This window comes from Stenella coeruleoalba, assembly GCF_951394435.1.
Source record: "Stenella coeruleoalba genome assembly, chromosome: 1".
Lineage (NCBI taxonomy): Eukaryota > Metazoa > Chordata > Mammalia > Artiodactyla > Delphinidae > Stenella > Stenella coeruleoalba.
The window spans coordinates 178,887,723-178,906,804 of NC_137169.1; the positions used below are offsets into that span (position 1 = coordinate 178,887,723).

The window sequence follows — 19,082 nt, forward strand, 5'->3', positions numbered from 1 at the left end:
TTCACTTTCCTACCTTACCCCACATAAAACAAAATAACCAGAAATGATAACAAAAACTAGACAGTATGGTGTGGTGGCAGCAATTTGATGGATCAGCTAAAATGCTTCTTTTGCTACTATAGCAGCTACTATTAAATGCCTTGTCACTTACCTTTGAAGTTCTTTGGAAAAGTGAAAGTTATTTTGCATGTAAGTGCTTAAAATCACCTCAATTACCTAAGATACTTTCATCTCCCTCCAAGATTCTTCTTAAAGGGCCTTTTGCTATTTTCTTCAGATACTGTTATAAATGTAGAATGCAGTATTGATAGATTTCTCCAAACTCACTGATTTTCATATGCCCTGAGAATAACAAAGATATTATGAAAATGACAATAGAAAAAATTTCCATAAAAATAATTAATCAACAATCAAAAACCTGATGCTTAGAGATACTTCCAATTATCTGGAAAATTGATACTAGGTAACCGACTGCTCATTCAACAATTCAGCGATAAGCGTGTATTAAGTGCCTAAAAGTGTGGCATTGTGCAAAGTACTGAAAACATAAAGGAGATTAAGAAATGGTTGTTGCTTTCAAGGAGCTCAATTAAAAATTGTTCCCTTTATGTAAACCAACTATACTTAATAAAAAAATTTTGCTTGCTTTATATCTTGTATAAAAACTTAATATTTTACAAAACGTTTTCCGCATGTAACAACTCATTTCATCCCCAGATCAATATTGGTTTCATACTTCATAAACTTGAGATTTCTTGTTGCTCACTCTTATTTGGCAACCAGAACGTTGATTTTGATGATGATAATGTTCATATTTCTCCACTATTCCTGGTTTGATTTTATGTACCTAATGACTTAAGAGTTTGCAAAGTGTTTCATGGAAGATAATATTTTCCACCTTCTCACCTTCTAGTCCGTGTTCCTCTTCTGCCCAGTTTCTTCCTGAGGGAGGTGGGGCTAAAATGACTTCAAATTCCCTGTGAGTGCTCTTAAGATAACGGTGACCTCTCTTACATACCTGTGGTGGGAAACTGGTTTTTGAATTCCTTTCCCACCAAAGCCTTTAGGTCATGATTTCAGAAATTCATTCCTACTTCATTTTTGCTTTCCATTTTTCCTTTATTCCATTCCGGATCATTCATAATTCTATGCTATCTTGGACTATTGTTTCCATCAAAAAAATAGGAACAGAATTTAGCAACTGAGGGATTATTCTGCCCAATGCTTTCACTTTATGGGGGAGGAACTGGGTTCCACAGCCATGAGGATTGCCAAAGCCATACAAATAGGTGGTAGAGTTGGGCTTGAACCTCAGAAGCTATACACTCTTTGACCAGATATCTTTTTTTTTTTTTTGGCTATGCCTGGAGGCTTGTGGGATCTTACAATAGTCCCCCCACCAGGGATTGAACCCTGGCCACCTGAAGTGGAAGCATGGAGTCATAACCACTGTACTGCCAGGGAATTCCATGATCAGATGTCTTTTTAAAGATATCAGACTTTTTTTTTTAAATAAATTTATTTATTTATTTTTGGCTGTGTTGGGTCTTCGTTGCTGCATGCAAGCTTTCTCTAGGTGCTGTGAGCAGGGGCTACTCTGTTGCGGTGCGCAGGCTTTTCATTGATGTGGCTTCTCTTGTGCGACACGGGCTCTAGAAGCGCGGCTTTCAGTAGCTGCAGCACGCGGGCTCAGTAGTTGTGGCACATGGGCTTAGTTGCTCTGCGGCATGTGGGATCCTCTCAGACCAGGGCTCGAACCCGTGTCCCCTGCATTGGCAGGCAGATTCTTTTTTTTTTTAGATGTTGGGGGTAGGAGTTTATTAATTAATTTATTTATTTTTGCTGTGTGGGGTCTTCGTTTCTGTGCGAGGGCTTTCTCTAGTTGTGGCAAGCGGGGGCCACTCTTCATCGCGGTGCGTGGGCCTCTCATTATCGCGGCCTCTCTTGTTGCGGAGCACAGGCTCCAGACGCGCAGGCTCAGTAGTTGTGGCTCAAGGGCCTAGTTGCTCCACGGCGTGTGGGATGCTCCCAGACCAGGGCTCAAACCCGTGTCCCCTGCATTAGCAGGCAGATTCTCAACCACTGCGCCACCAGGGAAGTACCAGACTGTCTTTAAAAGCTATCTGTCAAGTGAAACATTCTTCCCAGGATAACATTCTTTTATATTGCTAGTATATAAATATTTGGCTACTGTTGCAACAGAGACCTACCCAGTTTTACAATTTTTCACAGATTATACTGTTATGTTTTCAGTTTTCCCAGAGTGTACCTGTTCACCCAGGTACACTGTCCTTGAATCAATTTTTGAGCATCTACTATGTGTCACGCAGAACATAGGTGTTTTGGCCTGACTTTAATTGGAAGTAGTCTTTGGATTCGCGTAGAATCATTTAACATTGGATTGCTAGTAACTGTACAGTTTTAGTGTAAGTAAGTGGTCCAGTAAGTGTGAGAAAATTAATAACAAGAATTGAATCCTAATAGGATGTCGAAGGTAGACATTAAAGCCTTTATGCATTTAGGATTTCACACATGCAGAGGACCCCCCAACCCCTAATTATTTATTTATACATTGTCTTATTGAAGTAGTTGATTTACAATGTTATATTAGTTTCAGGTGTACAACACAGTGATTCAATATTTTTCTAGATTATACTCCATTTAAAGTTATATTGGCGGTATTCCTTGTGCTGTACATTACAACTTTGCATCTTATTTATTTTATACCTAGTAGTTTGAACCTCTTCACCTCCTTCCCCTATCTTGCCCCTCCTCTCATCCCCCCTTCCACTATTAACCACTAGTTTGTTCTCTGTATAAGAACCGCCAAGTGTGGTTTTTAAAGTCTCCTGAACTTGCTACAAAGAATGCCAACAAAGGTTAATCTCCGGCGATCTGTTTCTATTTACTCATCTTCCTCCATCCCCGCCCCCAACTCCACAGTGGGCTCCACCTGCAGGGGGCCCCGGGGGACCAGGGGGCCCGGGCGCCCGGCAGAAGCGCGGCACCCCCGCGGGTGGGACTGGCCCGTGGCGCGGTCCCGGCCGCTGCCGCCAGCCTGGGTCGGGTCGCGAGTCCCCGGCGGCCGGGGCGGGGCGGGCGGCGTCCTGCTCTTCCTGCCGCGCTCGGACCTCCCCCTCTGTCGACACTTGCGCGGGGCCCTGGCGTCGGCGTCGGCGTCGGCGTGAGGACTGTGCTTGCCTCGGGCGTGGCTCTGCAGGTGCGGCCCTGACTCACCACAGAACCTCCAAAGGCGTTAACCGGCTCGCCCCCAGGAACCCGAGCCTTTGTTCTGCGTTGCAGGAGGGCCGGGCAGGGCTGCGGCAGGCACTACCGCGCCGCGCTGGGCGCCGAGTTGAAGCAGCCCCTGGCCTTTGAGGAGGCGGTCCCCCGCCATCTCCGGCCCCGCGAGGTAGGGTGACTGGCCTGGCCCCGGGACCCCCTAGACGCCCCTTCTCCGCGGCCACCACCCAAGCCCCGCGGGCTCCCGACCGGAACTGAGTTCCCGAGTGCTCAGCTAAGGGGCGCCCGCGAGACTGGAGCGCAACTTCGTGCTGGGCTTCTAGAAAGGCCCTTTCTGGGGTCACAAAAAGGCCGAAGCGCAAAAGGAAGACTGTTCCCCAGAACACAAATGTAGAAGTCCCCAGAGCTGTTGCCTTAGAAACAGAGAATTCTGATTTGCACACGACTTTGCATAACCACCTGCAAGTTATTGATTTAGCACAGATAAATGGACCCCATGCTTTGCTTCCTCTTCTTCAATATCAGCATCTAATTATCTGCCCTCCCTCCTCCCCCACAGCCAGCCCGCTAACGCTATTTACATGATAATGTGCCTTGTTCCCTCCCCTGGTGTACTGCAGTGATTTGGGGTGGTGGGGTTATATTAGGGTTGTGGGCATTTACCCACATTTAGGGTGGTGGAAAATGGGGTAGCCACTTGGGCTTTGCCTGTTGATCACCCTGGTAACACTGTCACCTGGCGTGGAGAATGAGAACCTCTGACAAGGTGAAGCAGGCAGTGAGTCTCAGGGTTGGGGACCGCTGGTGAGAGGGAGAAATGTGACTGCAGCCCTGAAGTGTCACTAACACGGACCCTGTGACTACATAGATTATTTGGGTGAGCGCAGGACAGCAGCCAGTCTGCTTCCTGGGATTCACATGCTGAAAGATGTTCACCTTGAATCAAGGTGGAGTGGCTTGAGGATTTATAGGTGCTGTACATGTCAGCAACTGTGTCAAGCACACAATGTGCATAGGCTTGAGGGCTGGGCTCCTTTGTTCTGTTATTTGTCCGGACTGCTGTGTCAGATATTAGCTCCTGAGAGCTGGGACTATGAGAATTTATCCATCGTTAAATCCCCATAGGATTTAACGTTAAATTTAATGTTAAATCCCCACATAGGCATGTGGCAGATGCTTAAAATATTGTTGAATGAATCCATTTTGCCCATAAAGTATCTTCTCATAAATAAGGTCACCTCTGTACGATATGGGAAATGTAAACAAACAAATATATAAGTGAATGTCACCGATTCTGTCTCTCAGCCTTCATTTCCTCCTGTGATTCCAAGCCCTGTTGAGTTGGGTTGGTCTATGACAGTAGTTCTTTAACTCCAGGCTGCATCAGAATTATCTTGTCAAAACAGATTGCTGGGCTTTGTCCCCAGAGTTTCTGATTCAGTAGGTCGGGGGCTGAGAATTTGGATGTCTAACAAGTTGCCAGGTGACACTGAAGCTGGTGATCTGGGGACCACACTTTGAGAACCACTGCTTAACAAGGTCTAGAGAAATTGCTGCAGGCCTGCCTCTGCTCTAGCTCTGTCATGAAACACATAAGCTGGGGAATCCTGTTCTAGCTTCTAGAATTCCTGATTTCCAAAACAGCGGATCATGTTACCCTTTGCTTAAAATCTTATAATGGCTTCCACTGTTCCTACGCTAAAGATTAAGATCCTCAGCAAACCTTACAAACCCTCAGATGCTGTGGGCCTTGCTCTCTAGCCCCATCTTTTTCTCTTCTTTTTGCACTAAGCTGTTTTTTCTTTTGTCCCCACCACCGGGCCTTTGCACATGCCATTGCTTTTGTCTGTGCCAGGCTCCCTACCCCCCTATTTTGAATAGTTAACTCCTAGCTGTTCTTAGGTCAAGTGTTACTTTCACAGGGGATTCTCTTGATTTCCCCCAAAGGTCAAATCTCCCCATTATGTGGTTTTGTGGCACCGTATATTTCTATCTTAACATTTTGTGTAGGAGTTGTAATTTAACACATAAATCCTCATAATTATTTGGTTAATGTCTGTCTTCTCTGCTATACTCTTAGCTCCATGAGGTCAGGGACCTTGTCCATTCTGCCTCATGAATGTACACTGGTACTTAGTTCAGTACCTGGCATATAGTAGGCATTCAGTAAATTCAGTAAATATTATGGTGTAATTGAATGAACTTTGTTTCCAGCGATGTGTACTCCTCTGCCTTTTTGCTCTATTTCTTTTGCAGGTCAGAGTTGATGTCCATTTCTGTGGGGTTAACTTTGCTGATATTTTGGCCTGTTGTGATCAGTATCAGGAAAGGCCCCAACTTCCCTTCACACCCGGTGAGTACGAAGGGGCCAAGTGACTGCTTCAAAAAAAGAAGATATAGAGTGTTTTCAGAACCATGTGCTTCATCTTGGGCACTACGATGGCAGTGTCTGTCTGCTGTCAGTGGTGTCTTAGATATGTCAGCCTCACTACTAATTAGAATCACTAGATTGCAAGTGCTGTGAGGGAAGGTTCTATTACTGTCTTGCTCAACATTATTTCCCTCCCCCCACCCCCAGCTCCATTAGTACTCTTGTATCTGGCTCATAGTAGATGCTCAATAAATACTTGATGGATTGATTGATTGAAATATAGTTGATGTACAATGTTATGTTAGTTTCATGTGCACTACATAGTGATGTGACATTTGCATACATTATGAAATGATCACTATGGTAAGTCCAGTAACCATGTGTCCCATACAAAGTTATTACAATATTATTGACCATATCCTTATGATATATATTACATCCCTGTGGCTTTTTATTTTACAACTGAAGATTTGTACCTCTTAATCCCCTTCACTTATTTCATCCACCCCTCAATAAATACTTTAAAAATGCGTAAACGAACAAATACAATTTTACATATCATTATACTCTCCAGAATCCTGATCAGAACCATCATTGGCCGTAGTCATTCCCTTTCATTCCTTGACAGTGCCTCAATTTTGTTTTTACCCTGAAGGATCATAAACATCTGGTTGCAGCTAAAACTCTCAGTCCTCATGAATACATTCCCAAAGAAACCTAATACCAGAGGATCAGAAAGAAACAGTTTGTACATTTCTTAGCAGCCTGCTCTCTGATTTGCATTATGCCCAATCTGATTACATTTAGATCCTGAATATGTGGACCAATGACTGATTTTTGTTGCTGAAATTTATTAAAAGAGATATAAGTATAGTTTAGTATGTATCTGTATATATATATATATAAGTAATATACAGTTATATACTGTAAATATACAGTACATGTATATTTTATACAGATATATACTATTAGGGATACAGTGATTGCATATTAGGGATACAGTGATTGCGAAACAGTTGCTGTGTTTTGGCCTTAGGGTACTTGGTTAAGTCTCAACAATTGGAACCATTTCCCTCTGTTTGTATTTGTTGAAATGCTGGATGGGGGAAGATGTCATACTCAATTGAGTTATTCTTCTGGCGGCTCAAGTGGGAAATGTATGATAATTAAATTCAGAAATTTGGAGGTAGAAGAGGAAAGGGCAGACAACACCAATTCATCCAACTGAGCCAAGTACTATGTGAATAAATATAGTTCATGTCCTCGAGGGCCTCATAGTTCAGAAGAGGAGACATGGAAACAGATAAATACAATATGATGAATTTGTCATTGAGGTGCTGTAGGAATCCGAGGCCCCAGTGATCAAGGTCAAAAGTACTTGTGTACCCGTGATTCTCTGTGCTTTCGCCCATTCTTAAAATTTTCATTTGTGTCATGGTAAGAATGGGACTACTATAGCTTTTTAGGTTGTTATCACGAAATCTTAGTTCACTTTCCTGTGCTTTGGGTAAAACACTCTTACCCTTCTTCCTGGGTCGGGGGAACACAAACCCTCTCAGCTCCAGAGGACTCATAGGACGGCCTGTTGATCAGGGTTTTCTCATCTCTCTTGTGCTGGGCTTTACAGATAATCTTTAAACTATTTGTTTTAGGAATGGAGTTTTCTGGGACAGTATTGGAGACAGGCACAGATGTCAGCACGGTGAAAGAGGTAAATTAGTCGAATCTAGGGAATTGATGTGTGGGTAACTATGAGAAATGTGCTAACCTCATTTGTAGCCAAAGGGTCTTGCTCCTCCTGGACTTTGCCAGCAGACACCAAAGGGAAAACGAGACGGAGCAGGGAGAAACTAATTCTGAACTGAGGGAAGGAAGTCTGTGGAAGTTCCTGGCTTCGTTAAATATTTTATTACTAATAAAAGGCAACACCTGGATTTTTAGTTACTGAGAGGATAGAGAATTCTCAAGTTTCAGTCTCGTGAAAGAAATGAACACTGGGATTCTAATTCATATTAGTCTTTTTCTTTTCTTTTCTTTTCTTTTTTTCTTTTTTTTGCGGTATGTGGGCCTCTCATGTTGTGGCCTCCCCCGTTGCGGAGCACAGGCTCCGGACGCACAGGCTCAGCGGCCATGGGCCTAGCGGCTCCGCGGCATATGGGATCTTCCCAGACCGGGACACGAACCCGTGTCCCCTTCATCGGCAGGTGGACTTTCAACCACTGTGCCACCAGGGAAGCCCCATATTAGTCTTTTTCTTGCTCAGTCCTATCATTGTCCAAAATGTGCTCAGATTGGCTTGGCCACCTGATGGGGGTAGTGAGAAAATGGCTGAATTATTTACTGAACAGTAACACTGAACAGATAATTAAGGGAACCTGTGTCTCAGTGGGTCGGAAAGAAAGATTTTCTTTCTTTTTTGGATTAATTCGGGAAGGGATAAATAGCAAGGGCATGCATTTGAACATACCCTTAATGGTATTTTCCCTTCAGGGAGATGGAGTTATTGGCGTGAGTGGCTTTAATGGTATGGCTGAAGAATGCATCACTGACCACAAGGTAGCCCTACCTCTCAATACTAGTCCTTGGAGATATTTTTTCTGCTTTCTTTTCTTTACTTTTCATCTATCCATCATTCCTTCTTCTCCTTTCCCTCTCTTTCTTTGTATTCTTTTGGTTATATCTTGTTTCTCAGCCAAGCACTTCTTTCTTTCAAATGCTAAACGCCCCTTTTTTTTTTTTTTTTTTGCGGTACGCGGGCCTCTCACTGTTGTGGCCTCCCTCTCCCGTTGCGGAGCACAGGCTCCGGACGCGCAGGCGCAGCGGCCATGGCTCACGGGCCCAGCGGCTCCGCGGCATGTGGGATCTTCCCGGACCGGGGCACGAACCCGTGTCCCCTGCATCCGCAGGCGGACTCTCAACCACTGTGCCACCAGGGAAGCCCTAAACCCCTTTTTTATATCGGTGTGATAACACTTGCACAGAGGTTTGTTTGTGTAGAGTGGTTTAATGAAGAAGGGCATTTTGTTTTCTGAGCCCCGGAGCAACTGACTGGCTCTCCAAGTGGACCATAGTTAGGGGGTTTTGGTAGAAAAACTGGTTTGGGGCATTGAGCTGGATGTAATGGGTTTCTTCCCCACATCAAGCTTGTGAAAGAGAGAGTCCTGGGAACGTTGCCAGCGAGGGTGGGCGTGGGGTGGGCTATGTTTGTGCAGGATGTGAATGATGCCCCCTAGTGGTGAACTGTACACTTTTTTAAAAAACAGCTTTATGTGAGGTAAAATTTTTATACCATCCAGTTCACTCATTATACTACAGTGGCCTGTGTTACCTCCTCTGTAAGCTGGTTCCTTCCTGATCCAGATGCCAGCCTTAGGATTTTCGAAGAGTGATGCACCCAAGTCTTGAACTTGGCCACTGCTCGCTTGGTCTTGACTTCCACTGGGCTTGGTTCCTGACATGTGTTGCCCTTTGCAAATCAAATCATAATATATATATTGAGCAGCCTCTATGAAAAGGTACAGGTGCTTAATCTCTAAGTCACTGTTATCTCTTTTATAGGCACTGTGGCAGATTCCAGAAAGGGTCCCCCTCCGAGAAGCTGCTGCCCTGCCGGTATCTTATGGCACTGCTACTTTGGCCTTGGAGCGTCAGGCCCATACCCAGCCTGGGTGAGAACTGTGTAGACAATAGAGGGCTAGATGGTACCTTCTCTGATACCAGAAGTGTCCACCAAGACCTTGCCCCTTCCTTTCCTTTCCCTGACCCTTACCTCATGTCTATCTGAGGAAAGGCCGAAGGAAGGTAGCGAGTGACCCAAGATAGGAGTCTGGTGACAGTGGGGATATCCTTTTGTCTGAGAGGGAATGGTAGACTGAGAACTTGGCCAACATGTATTTGGAGAAATCTGTCCCTCAAGTCTGACTCCTCTGGATATCACCTCCTAGAAAACTTTACATTTTAGCCAGCTGGTTTATTTAAACTCGCTTCACTCTGGTTTTAATGGAGGCCTGTGGTATTTGTTTCTGTGAGGCTTGGTTGGGTGTACCTAAGTGGGATATTTCAAACTCAGAGGTGCTGAATTTCCCACTTTACCTGGAGCATAACTACAGCTTCTTGCTCTTTTCAGAGAGCCTCAGAATTGATCCAGGGAGATGGGCTTAGTTGAGCAGTGGCTGTTACCTTCTAAAATTTGGCAGTGTTTAGTAGGAGAATGATTTTAGGACAGAATTTATGAAGCAGAAATTGGAGTGGTAGTGCAAAGGAAGGCTGCCACTGGAATGAGGAAGAGACTACCTAGAGAGATTAAGGACCCTTACCTGGGAAGTCTTCAAGACGGGACTAAATTAGCACTGATCTACATACATAACCCAGCCTGAGAAGCTGGAGAGCATACATATATGTGTACATGTACATGAAAGGTCGAATGAAATGGCCTCTCAGTTCTCTTCTTGCTTGAAAATGTCCTAGCTTCAAAATGTTCGTGAAATCATACCGTTGGAGGATTTTTGATGTCTTGAGTAACACTCATCCTTCTCTGGCACAGAGAAGCTGTTTTAGTGACAGCAGCAGCTGGAGCCACAGGCCGTGCCGTGATTGATGTGGCAGCAAGTGTTCTTCAAGGTCACTTCAAGGTCAAGGTATTTGCATGTTTGATTCTCCATTAAAAAATATCATACCTCTTGTTTTCAAACATGGAATCTATTCATTTGTTTATTAAAAATCATATGCAAGTTACTGGGGATGTAAAGTAACCTAGAGTAGGGTCTTGCCATCTGTTTGCTTGCAGACTAGTGAGGGGACTTAGGAGTAAACCACTCATCCTTCTAAGTTACTAGAACCTGGCAAGGTTCAATTCGCTTCACAACCTCTGAAGATTCTATTCCTTCTACCTATAATGCTCTAAACTGTCCCCCCCGAGCTTCAAATTTAAACTCAGATGTTGCTTTTTTGGAGAAGTATTCTTTGTCCCTCAGGAGATGTTTGTCCCCTCCCCTGGACTATTTGTATGTGGTCTCATAGCATCCTGTACTTCTCTTTCATAGCATGTGGTTAATCCTTTACTTGTGTCATTACTAGATCAATGTGTCCCTCCCACTGGACTGTAATCCCCATCAAGGCAGGAGTAGTGTCTGTTTGATTCATTATTGCAGTCCCAGCACCTAGCATGGTGCCGAGACCTTAGTAGGCACTCAATAATTATTTCTTGAATGAATGAATAAATACATGAAAGCAAGACCCACCTCTCTACAGGGGCTTTTCTCGGAGGCTGCAGGTGTTAGAGAAGAAGGATTTCTTGGAGGAGGTGGACGTTTAAGCTGACTTTTGCAGGACTGATAGCAGTTGAATAGAAGAAGAAGGGAAGGGAAGGCCATTTTAGTGGTGGGAGGACATATTAGAAGACAGAGACATAGGTACTAACGTGATGCATTCAGGGAATTGCAAATAGCATCTGTGGAGCGAAGGATATGTGTGGGGAACAGTGGGAGATGACTCTAGGGAGCGGAGCAGAGATAAGATCATGAGACACTGAGGAATTTGAACATTTCTTGGAAGCTGCAGGAGCTATTGAGGATTTTGTAGAGAAGTGACATGATCATCTTTGCATTTTGCAAAGTTCACTTTGGTAGCAGTGGGGATGAGGGATAGGGGCAAGGTCAGAGGCAATAGGACAGATTCCTGGAGCAATCCAAGCCAGAGGTGATGATACTTGAAACAAGGCACTGGAAGCGATGATCAGAGAGATACCAAAGTAGAAGAAAATAGAGAATTTGGTGACTGGGGAGCATCCTGATATAGTTGAAGGAACAAAGACTTTGACATTAGCCTGACCTAGGGGCAAACTGTAGCTCTGTCTCTGGCTTAACAGCTTCAGTTTCCTCATTTGTACAATAATGCTTTCTCATTGGGTGGTTGTGGGAATATTGAGGTCACTCGTGCCATGTGCCGGTTTGAGGGCATGGTGTGTCATGGAGGATCCCTTAAAAAGGGATCCTGTTATTATTAGATATTGAGTGGGAAGGCGCAAACTAGGTGCACTTGGGGATTTGCCATTTGCTGGGACTGAGGACCCAGGAGGATATGGTGAGTTCAGTTTTGGATGTGCTGAGTGTGAGGTTCCTGCGTAGCCTGCGGTGGGGATATCCAGAGGCGCCAAGATGCTATACAGGTTTGGTGATAATTGGACTGGTGTGGAATTTCTCCAGGTGGCAGCTCTCTTTTCTCACATTGACTTTCTTTTGGGAAGGACATATGAGTTCTGAAAGCAGTCTTAGATACCAGGAGGCTCTTCATGGAGTATTAACACATTTCAACTCAAAAGTGAGGGCTTTTAGCACCTCTCTTAGCGGGGAGACCACAGTTAGTCTTATTAGTTAGTCTCACAGTTAGTCTCAAAGTCTAGAACCACTGACTATTTAACATTTCTGGGAAGATAAAACTGTACCATTTGTTTTATTTATTTTTTTTTAATTTTTTAAAAAAAATATTTATTTACTTATTTTTGGCTGTGTTGGGTTTTCGTTTCTGTGAGAGGGCTTTCTCTAGTTGCGGCAAGCGGGGCCACTCTTCATCGCGGTGCGCGGGCCTCTCATTATCGCGGCCTCTCTTGTTGCGGAGCACAGGCTCCAGATGCGCAGGCTCAGTAGTTGTGGCTCACGGGCCTAGTAGCTCCGCAGCATGTGGAATCTTCCCAGACCAGGGCTCGAACCTGTGTCCCCTGAATTGGCAAGCAGATTCTCAACCACTGCGCCACCAGGGAAGCCCTATTTTTAATTTATTTTAAAAGGAGATTCTGCTACTTTTTTTTTTTTTTTTTGGTTGCACTGGGTCTTAGTTGCAGCAGGTGGGCTCCTTATTGCGGCAGGTGGACTCCTTAGTTGTGGCATGCATGTGGGATCTAGTTCCCTGACCAGGGATCAAACCCGGGACCCCTGCATTGGGAGCGTGGAGTCTTATCCACTGCACCACCAGGGAAGTCCCTACCATTTGTTTTAAATAGTTATAGGAAGTTAAGTAGAGAGAAAAATTTGTTTTAATTCAGATATTAAAATTAATCTAAGCTGTATTTTCTTTAGCAGCAATAATGGTTTTAAGCAAAAACAAACAAAATATAATGTCATCATGCCACCTACTTGGAACAGGTCATTTTGATAACATCTTTCATTCACAGTATTTCATATTGCTTTCACATTGCCTCCACAGCAATTATCTTACCCTTGGTCCTCACAGACCCCTTGGGAGATGGGGAATGCAAGTGTTTATTATCCCTATTTCACAGACAAAGAAGGTGAGGCACGAAGAGAGAAAATGATTCACAGCAGGCCTCACTGGGACCTACAGAGAATCCTGGGGTTGGAATCAGGTGCCTGACCCTCGACTGGTGTCTTCCCTCTATGGCACTGTGTGCTGATAGCAGTCAGTGAAACGCAGATGTTTGAGGGTTCCACGGGGGAGTATATGAGGGTAACTTTCAGTTTCAAATAGTTATGGGTGAGTTTGGAATTTTTTAAGGACACAGATGTTCTTGGGTGTTTGCACATTCTGAATGTCACCTTGGGGCCAAAGTGCTTGGGCTAGTGGATGCTGCTCAGGGATAAGGCACCTCTAGGCAATTCTTGAATGTCTGAAGATTTTCTGGAGACTTCCAAACCCCAGACCTCCTCACAATATCGCCCACAGCCATCTATGCCATCTTTGGCAGGTCTTAGGCATGGCTTTCTCCCAGGGTGATGGAGTGGAAAAGCATGGGCTTTGGAATCAGCAGCATTGGATTTGAATAGTTGTTCTATCACCTACTACCTGGATGATCCTGGCTTAATTATTGGGTTGGACAAGAAGTTTGTTCGGTTAGTGAATACATTGTTCAGTAAAGTTCTTCATGAAAATGAAAAATGTGTCTTTTATTTTTACTTAAAACCGAACAAACTTTTTGGCCGACCCAATACTTAACCTTTCTGGGTCTTTGTTTCCATCTACAGAATGGGAGTAACTGTACCTCCCCCATAATGTTCTTATGAGGTTTAAATAGAATAAACGATTGCATATGTGTAACAATAGATTCAGTTTATCCAACACTTTGTTTTCTAAGTGCTTTATAGACAGTATTCCATTTAATTTTAAAAATTTATCTTATTTTATGGATGGGGTAACTGAAGCTTAGAGGAGTTGGCAGGCAAAATAGAGGCTAAAAGCATGAACTCTAGAGACGAATTACCTGGGTTTGGATCCCAGTTCTGCCTCCCATGAGCTGTGTGACCTTGGGCAAGATACTTAACCTCTTTTGCCTCAGTTTCTTCATCTTTAAAATGGGGATAATAATAGTATGCATATTATTGGGATATTAAGATTAAATGAGTTATTAATATATGTAAAGCATTTAGAATAGTGTTGGGCACATAGTAACATGTAAGTGTTAGTTCTTACTAAGTAATTTGCCTTAGGTAATACAGCTAGTTAGTAGCAGAGCCAGGATTTGAACTCAGGTCTGTCTGACTTCAAGATCTTTCCACTGAATCATGTTTTACCCTCTGAGAAGTTTTTCCTGATCTTGTAGATCGAGGTTAGATACCTCTGGCTTGCACATACTGGACCCAGTATGATGGCAGTACTTCTGCCATCATACTGCTGGATCTTGCTTTTTTTGACTCTAAGCTGGTTATTTAGCTTGTGTCCTTACTACTTGACTCATAGTGGGTACTCAATAAATGGTGGTTTTAATTTGCATTTGGAGAAGAACTTGTGAGTGTCTCCTGAACTGTCGCCTAGCTAGACCCACTGGGGTTCCAGGATTCCTGGAAATGTGGATCACGTTGCCAGTGGGTATGCAGGGGCCAGTGTGATGGTGTTGTGTGATGGGCCTTATGTGTTGGGTTGAGGCTGATGCTAGGACAGTGAGGTCACGCTGGTTTCCTTCTTTAGTTGGAGGCTGGGTGGTTGGGGTGAGCCTTCTTGGTACGTATTCTGGACCATCAGAAGCATTGTGTTCTTTATGTAGGTAATAGCTGCAGCCGTGCAAGCTGGCAATGCAGAGGGGTGCACAGTCCATCGTGAGCTACAGTCAGGGCAGCCTGAAGGAAGCAGTGGGGAAGCTGGTGGGCAGTGGCGGGGTGAACGTGGTCATTGATACCGTGGAAGGAGATGTCTTCCTGGAGGCTCTCCACAGGTACACGCATCCTCCCGAGTGGGCTAGACCTGGGGCTCTGCAGAAACCTTTCCAGACCTCTGTCTTCCTTCTGGCCTTGCTTCTTTTTTGTCTTTGCTGCTCACTTTTCCCGTAGCCACTGGCATCAACGAGAACAGCTGAGTGGCTGGGTGAAAAGGAATAGAAGCAGAGGGAAAATCAGGAAATGCTTAAATATAGCAAAAACAAAATAGCCAACTGGAAAATATCCAAAAAACGACTGCGGACTCTCTAGTTGGCAATATCAAATGTTTTAGAAATTATACATGTGTTAAATTCAGCTATGCCTGCCCCCACTAACTACTTTATATACATGGTGTCGGTAATTCTTGAGATCATTGTTCAGATGTTAGAATTACTGGGGTGGCAGTCTCCCAGTTCACTGAGCAGCAAGGTACAGACTCTTTTGATCTTACTGGTTTCTGAAGCAGCCACCAGTATAGGTGTCTCCTTGACTTGTTTTATTAAAAAAAAAAAAAATCACTGGAGATTTCATGGGACTGCTGTAACCACACCAATTCTCATTCTGTTTCAACCAGGGACCCTGGAGGGCTCTGATAATGTTAACTTCATTTCTTGTGTCATCCTGGTAAGCACAGTTTTGTGGTTTATCTTAAAGTAGAAGAAACAGAAGCAGAGAGAGTAGCTTGCCCACAGAAGGGATCCATGTGGTTCTATAGCCCCTGTGCATCACTGCACTGTGTCCACTACTGTGCTTAGACAGGAGGCAAAGGGAGGAGTGTGTTGACTAAATGGGGAGCCAGGACAGAGGACTGCTAATTCATACCCTTCTCTTGCCTTCCAGGTAATAGTATTTTGTCAATTATTCAAAATTCCCTAGAAAAGTATATAAATTAAATGAGTCCTAAAGTAAGCCTTAGTGTAAAGCAAATGATGCTTCATGAGAGAGTCTGAATTCTTATTCTTGCTTCCTAAGTTCAAAATTTTCAAACTGAGTTGTTCAGCATTGGAATGATATCTGTTTATACCTGATTCCCTTCCACAAAGTAGTTGAGTAGTTAAATAGACAGCTTTGATTCTAAAGTGGGTTCCCTTACAAGACTGGCTAGTTTCTCTGACCCCCTACTATCTTGCTTACGGCTTATTTTTCTATTTTCCTACTGAGGAATACAAATTGGTGTAGAATGGGTCACCCCTGCCAGTTTGTAAGGTCAATAGGAATTCCCAGCTGGGTGTTTAATGCATGTTGCTTTTTTTGTTAATTGTGGTAAAATATACAGTAACCTAATATTTAGCATTTTAACCATTTGTAAGTATACAATTCAACATGTTGACAATGTTGTGTCAACATCCCCAACAAAAACTCTGTACCCATTACACACCTGCCCCCCACCCCCAAAACCTACTTTGTCTCTCTGAATTAACGTACATTGCTTTCTCTCCCCTCATTCTGTGTTTTTTTTATTGTGGTAAAAAATACATAACAAAAGACTTGCTACATTTACCATTGTAAAGTGTAAGTTCAGTAGTGTTAAGTATATTTACATTGTTGTGAGACAGATCTTCATAAGTTTTTCTTCTTGCAAAGCTGAATTCTATATCCATTAAACAACAGCTCCTCTTTCCCCGCTTCTCCCCAGCCCTTGGTAACCACATTCTACTTTGCTTCTATGAATTCGACTACTTTAGATACCCCATATAAGTAGAATAATACAGTAGTTGTCTTTTTGTAAATGGCTTATTTCACTTACCATAATGGCCTCAAGGTTCATGCATGTTTTAACATGTGACAGGATTTCCTTCCTTTTTGAGGCTGAATAATATTCTACTGTATGTATATAACACATTTTGTTTAAACATCCATCAGTTGATGGACATTTGGATTGTTTCCACCTCTTGGCTATTATAGATAGTACTGCTGTAAACATGGGTGTACAAATATCTCTTCAAGACCCTGCTTTCACTTCTCTTGGATATAGATTCAGAAGTGAGATTGCTGGATCATATGGTCGTTCTATTTTTAATTTTTTGAGGAACCTCCATACTGTTTTCCATAGCATTTGCACCATTTTACAATCCCACCAACAGTCCATGAGGGTTCCATTTCTCTAAATCCTTGCCATCACTTATTTTCTGTTTTTTTTTCTTTTTTTAAATAGTAGCCATCCTAATGGCTGTGAATGTACATTACCTTTTATAATCTTTTTTTCTTCTCCTTTTCCCCTCAGCCTGGCATGGGAGGGCAGGATTGTGGTGGTGGGTGTTGCTGGAGGAACCATTGCTTCTGTGCCGGCCAGTCTTCTGCTCCTGGAGAATATCTCTGCCATGGGGCTGTACTGGGGCCGATACCAGGACCAGAACTTTCCCCTCTTCTTCAGAGGCCTGTCCTCAGCAATTCAGTACTGCCAGGAAGGGTGCATCCCGCCATACATTGGAGCGGTTTTTAAGCTGGAGGAAGTGAGATACTCTTAAGGGATGTGATGTAGATAAGGCCAGGAAATAATCTGTGCCAAACTACTGGATAGTTTCTCTCTAGGTACTATAAATCCTCCTTTTATAGAATTAAAGAGTAAACACAATGCAGAATAATGAGGTGTCACAGGCTGCAGAGTCATAGGATTTCTCCCTGTTGGGTTGCATGTCTGTATACTCAGGCCTAGTAAGCCAGTGGGAAACTGAAACTGTGAAGGCCATGAAGGAGCTGAATTTTGAGGGCTCTGTCTACATCACTGGTGTCTTAAATAGAGGGATGTGATAGTACTTAGAAAATAATTTACTCGTGTTGATATGAACTCTGAACTTCACAACATACAAGTCTAGAAAGGAAGCACTTAACTTGACCTTTGATTTTAGAATACAGACTCCTTTAAAGTACAACCAGATGATTTAAGCTGGAGTTCTGTGAACAGAACACCAAAATCATGCTCAGTATCATATGACTATATAATTCATCCATTAGTCACTGTAGTTAATTTCATTGGCTATTCAAGCCCTTTTTCATTCCCTCACAGTCCCATTAATGTGGCCTGAACTTCCTCCAAAGTATAATTGTGCGCATTCATATGCAGTATAGTTGTAAATGTGATTCTGTTATGCACTCACTGTGAAGGGTTTTTTTTCTTTTGGTTGCACCTTGTGCCTTATGGGACCTTAGTTTCCCAACCAAGGATCGAAACCCGGACCCTGGCAGTGAAAGTACTGAGTCCTAACCACTGGACCTTCAGGGAATTGCTGAAGGGGTTTTATTTTTGGCTTAATTTGTTTTAATGTTCAAAAAACTGTTTTGGTAACTCTAGTCAGCCACTGATGGAGGTGGTGTTCCATTCATATGCAGATTAGTGGAGCCCAAGCTGCCAGGCTTCATTGCTCTCCAGCCTTCCATTTTTATGTTTTTCCTATGATGAGGCACATTCTTCTCAAACATGTCTTACTTTCCTCCTCATCTTTTTGGTATGTCAGTCAAGAAGGTAATGTTCAGTGGTAAAAAGAGAACCTGACTGGCCGTCAGATAACTGTTGGATTCGATTCTGTTTTAGCTCTGTCCCCATGTGGTTACAACTTTGTGGAAGTCCTCTCACCTTTCTGACCTTCACTTTCCACATCTCTGAAGTTGAGGGGCAGGAATTCCCTGAGGGTCCTGTCGTTAGGGCGTGGCGCTTTCACTGCCAGGACCGGGTTCAATCCCTGGTCGGGGTATTAATAACCCATGAGACGTGTGGCATGGCCAAAAAAAAAAAAAAAAAAAAGTTGAGGGGTAGGACGGTATCAGTGGCTTTCAGATTATACTTCCGAGCCACATTCGGGATGGGGGGTTGCAGGTGTACACTTGAGCCTCTTGGGCTCTGGGACTCCATTTCTGCTGCTGAGGCCTGAGTAGCTGCACGTTTTTATTTTTTTATTCATGCTTTTCTTAAGAAAAGGTTTTGTGGCTTAAAAACTTGAAAACCACCAGCTTAGAGAATTTCTGGATCCCTTTGCATCTTGTGGCTTTTATTATGTGACTCGTAAACTGAGGTTTGCTTTACCTGTGGCTCACATACACCTGTTGATGGAGGATAAGCACAGTTAGGCAGTACCGGCGTGGAACCGCGTGCTAGTCTGTGCTGTTTCTTCTCTGCTTTGGTGTGTTCTAGGTGCATCTGCTAAGAGAAAAAGCCAGAGGTAGATTACGGTTTTAATCATCCACAATGATATCCTCTCTTCTCTTAAACACAAATTACTAACCTGCTGTCAGCTTGCATTTGCCCTCCTTTTCACTGAGGAGGGCACATAGGATTTTTCTAGTTCTTCCCACTCTGCTGACCTTCCCGTTATCAACTGTTCCCCGAG

The 19,082-nt window shown here is 43.6% G+C and overlaps 2 protein-coding genes across 2 annotated transcripts in view; both read left to right on the forward strand.

The window, feature by feature from the left end:
* Positions 1-8,086: 8,086 nt before the first annotated feature.
* On the forward strand, positions 8,087-17,225 carry LOC307178516 (quinone oxidoreductase-like protein 2; the record flags this gene model as incomplete). Its single annotated transcript, XM_079906711.1, has 5 exons — positions 8,087-8,170; positions 9,173-9,282; positions 10,158-10,251; positions 14,614-14,774; positions 16,982-17,225. The coding sequence occupies 5 exons, from the start codon at positions 8,087-8,089 to the stop codon at positions 17,223-17,225; spliced, it is 693 nt and encodes a 230-aa protein (XP_079762837.1).
* The window catches only part of SEC16B (SEC16 homolog B, endoplasmic reticulum export factor), a 94,158-nt gene continuing 85,278 nt past the window's right edge, over positions 10,203-19,082 (forward strand). Inside the window, exon 1 of the mRNA XM_079935377.1 lies at positions 10,203-10,251. The gene's annotated coding sequence lies outside the window, so the exon portion shown is untranslated. The remainder of the gene's footprint in view (positions 10,252-19,082) is intronic.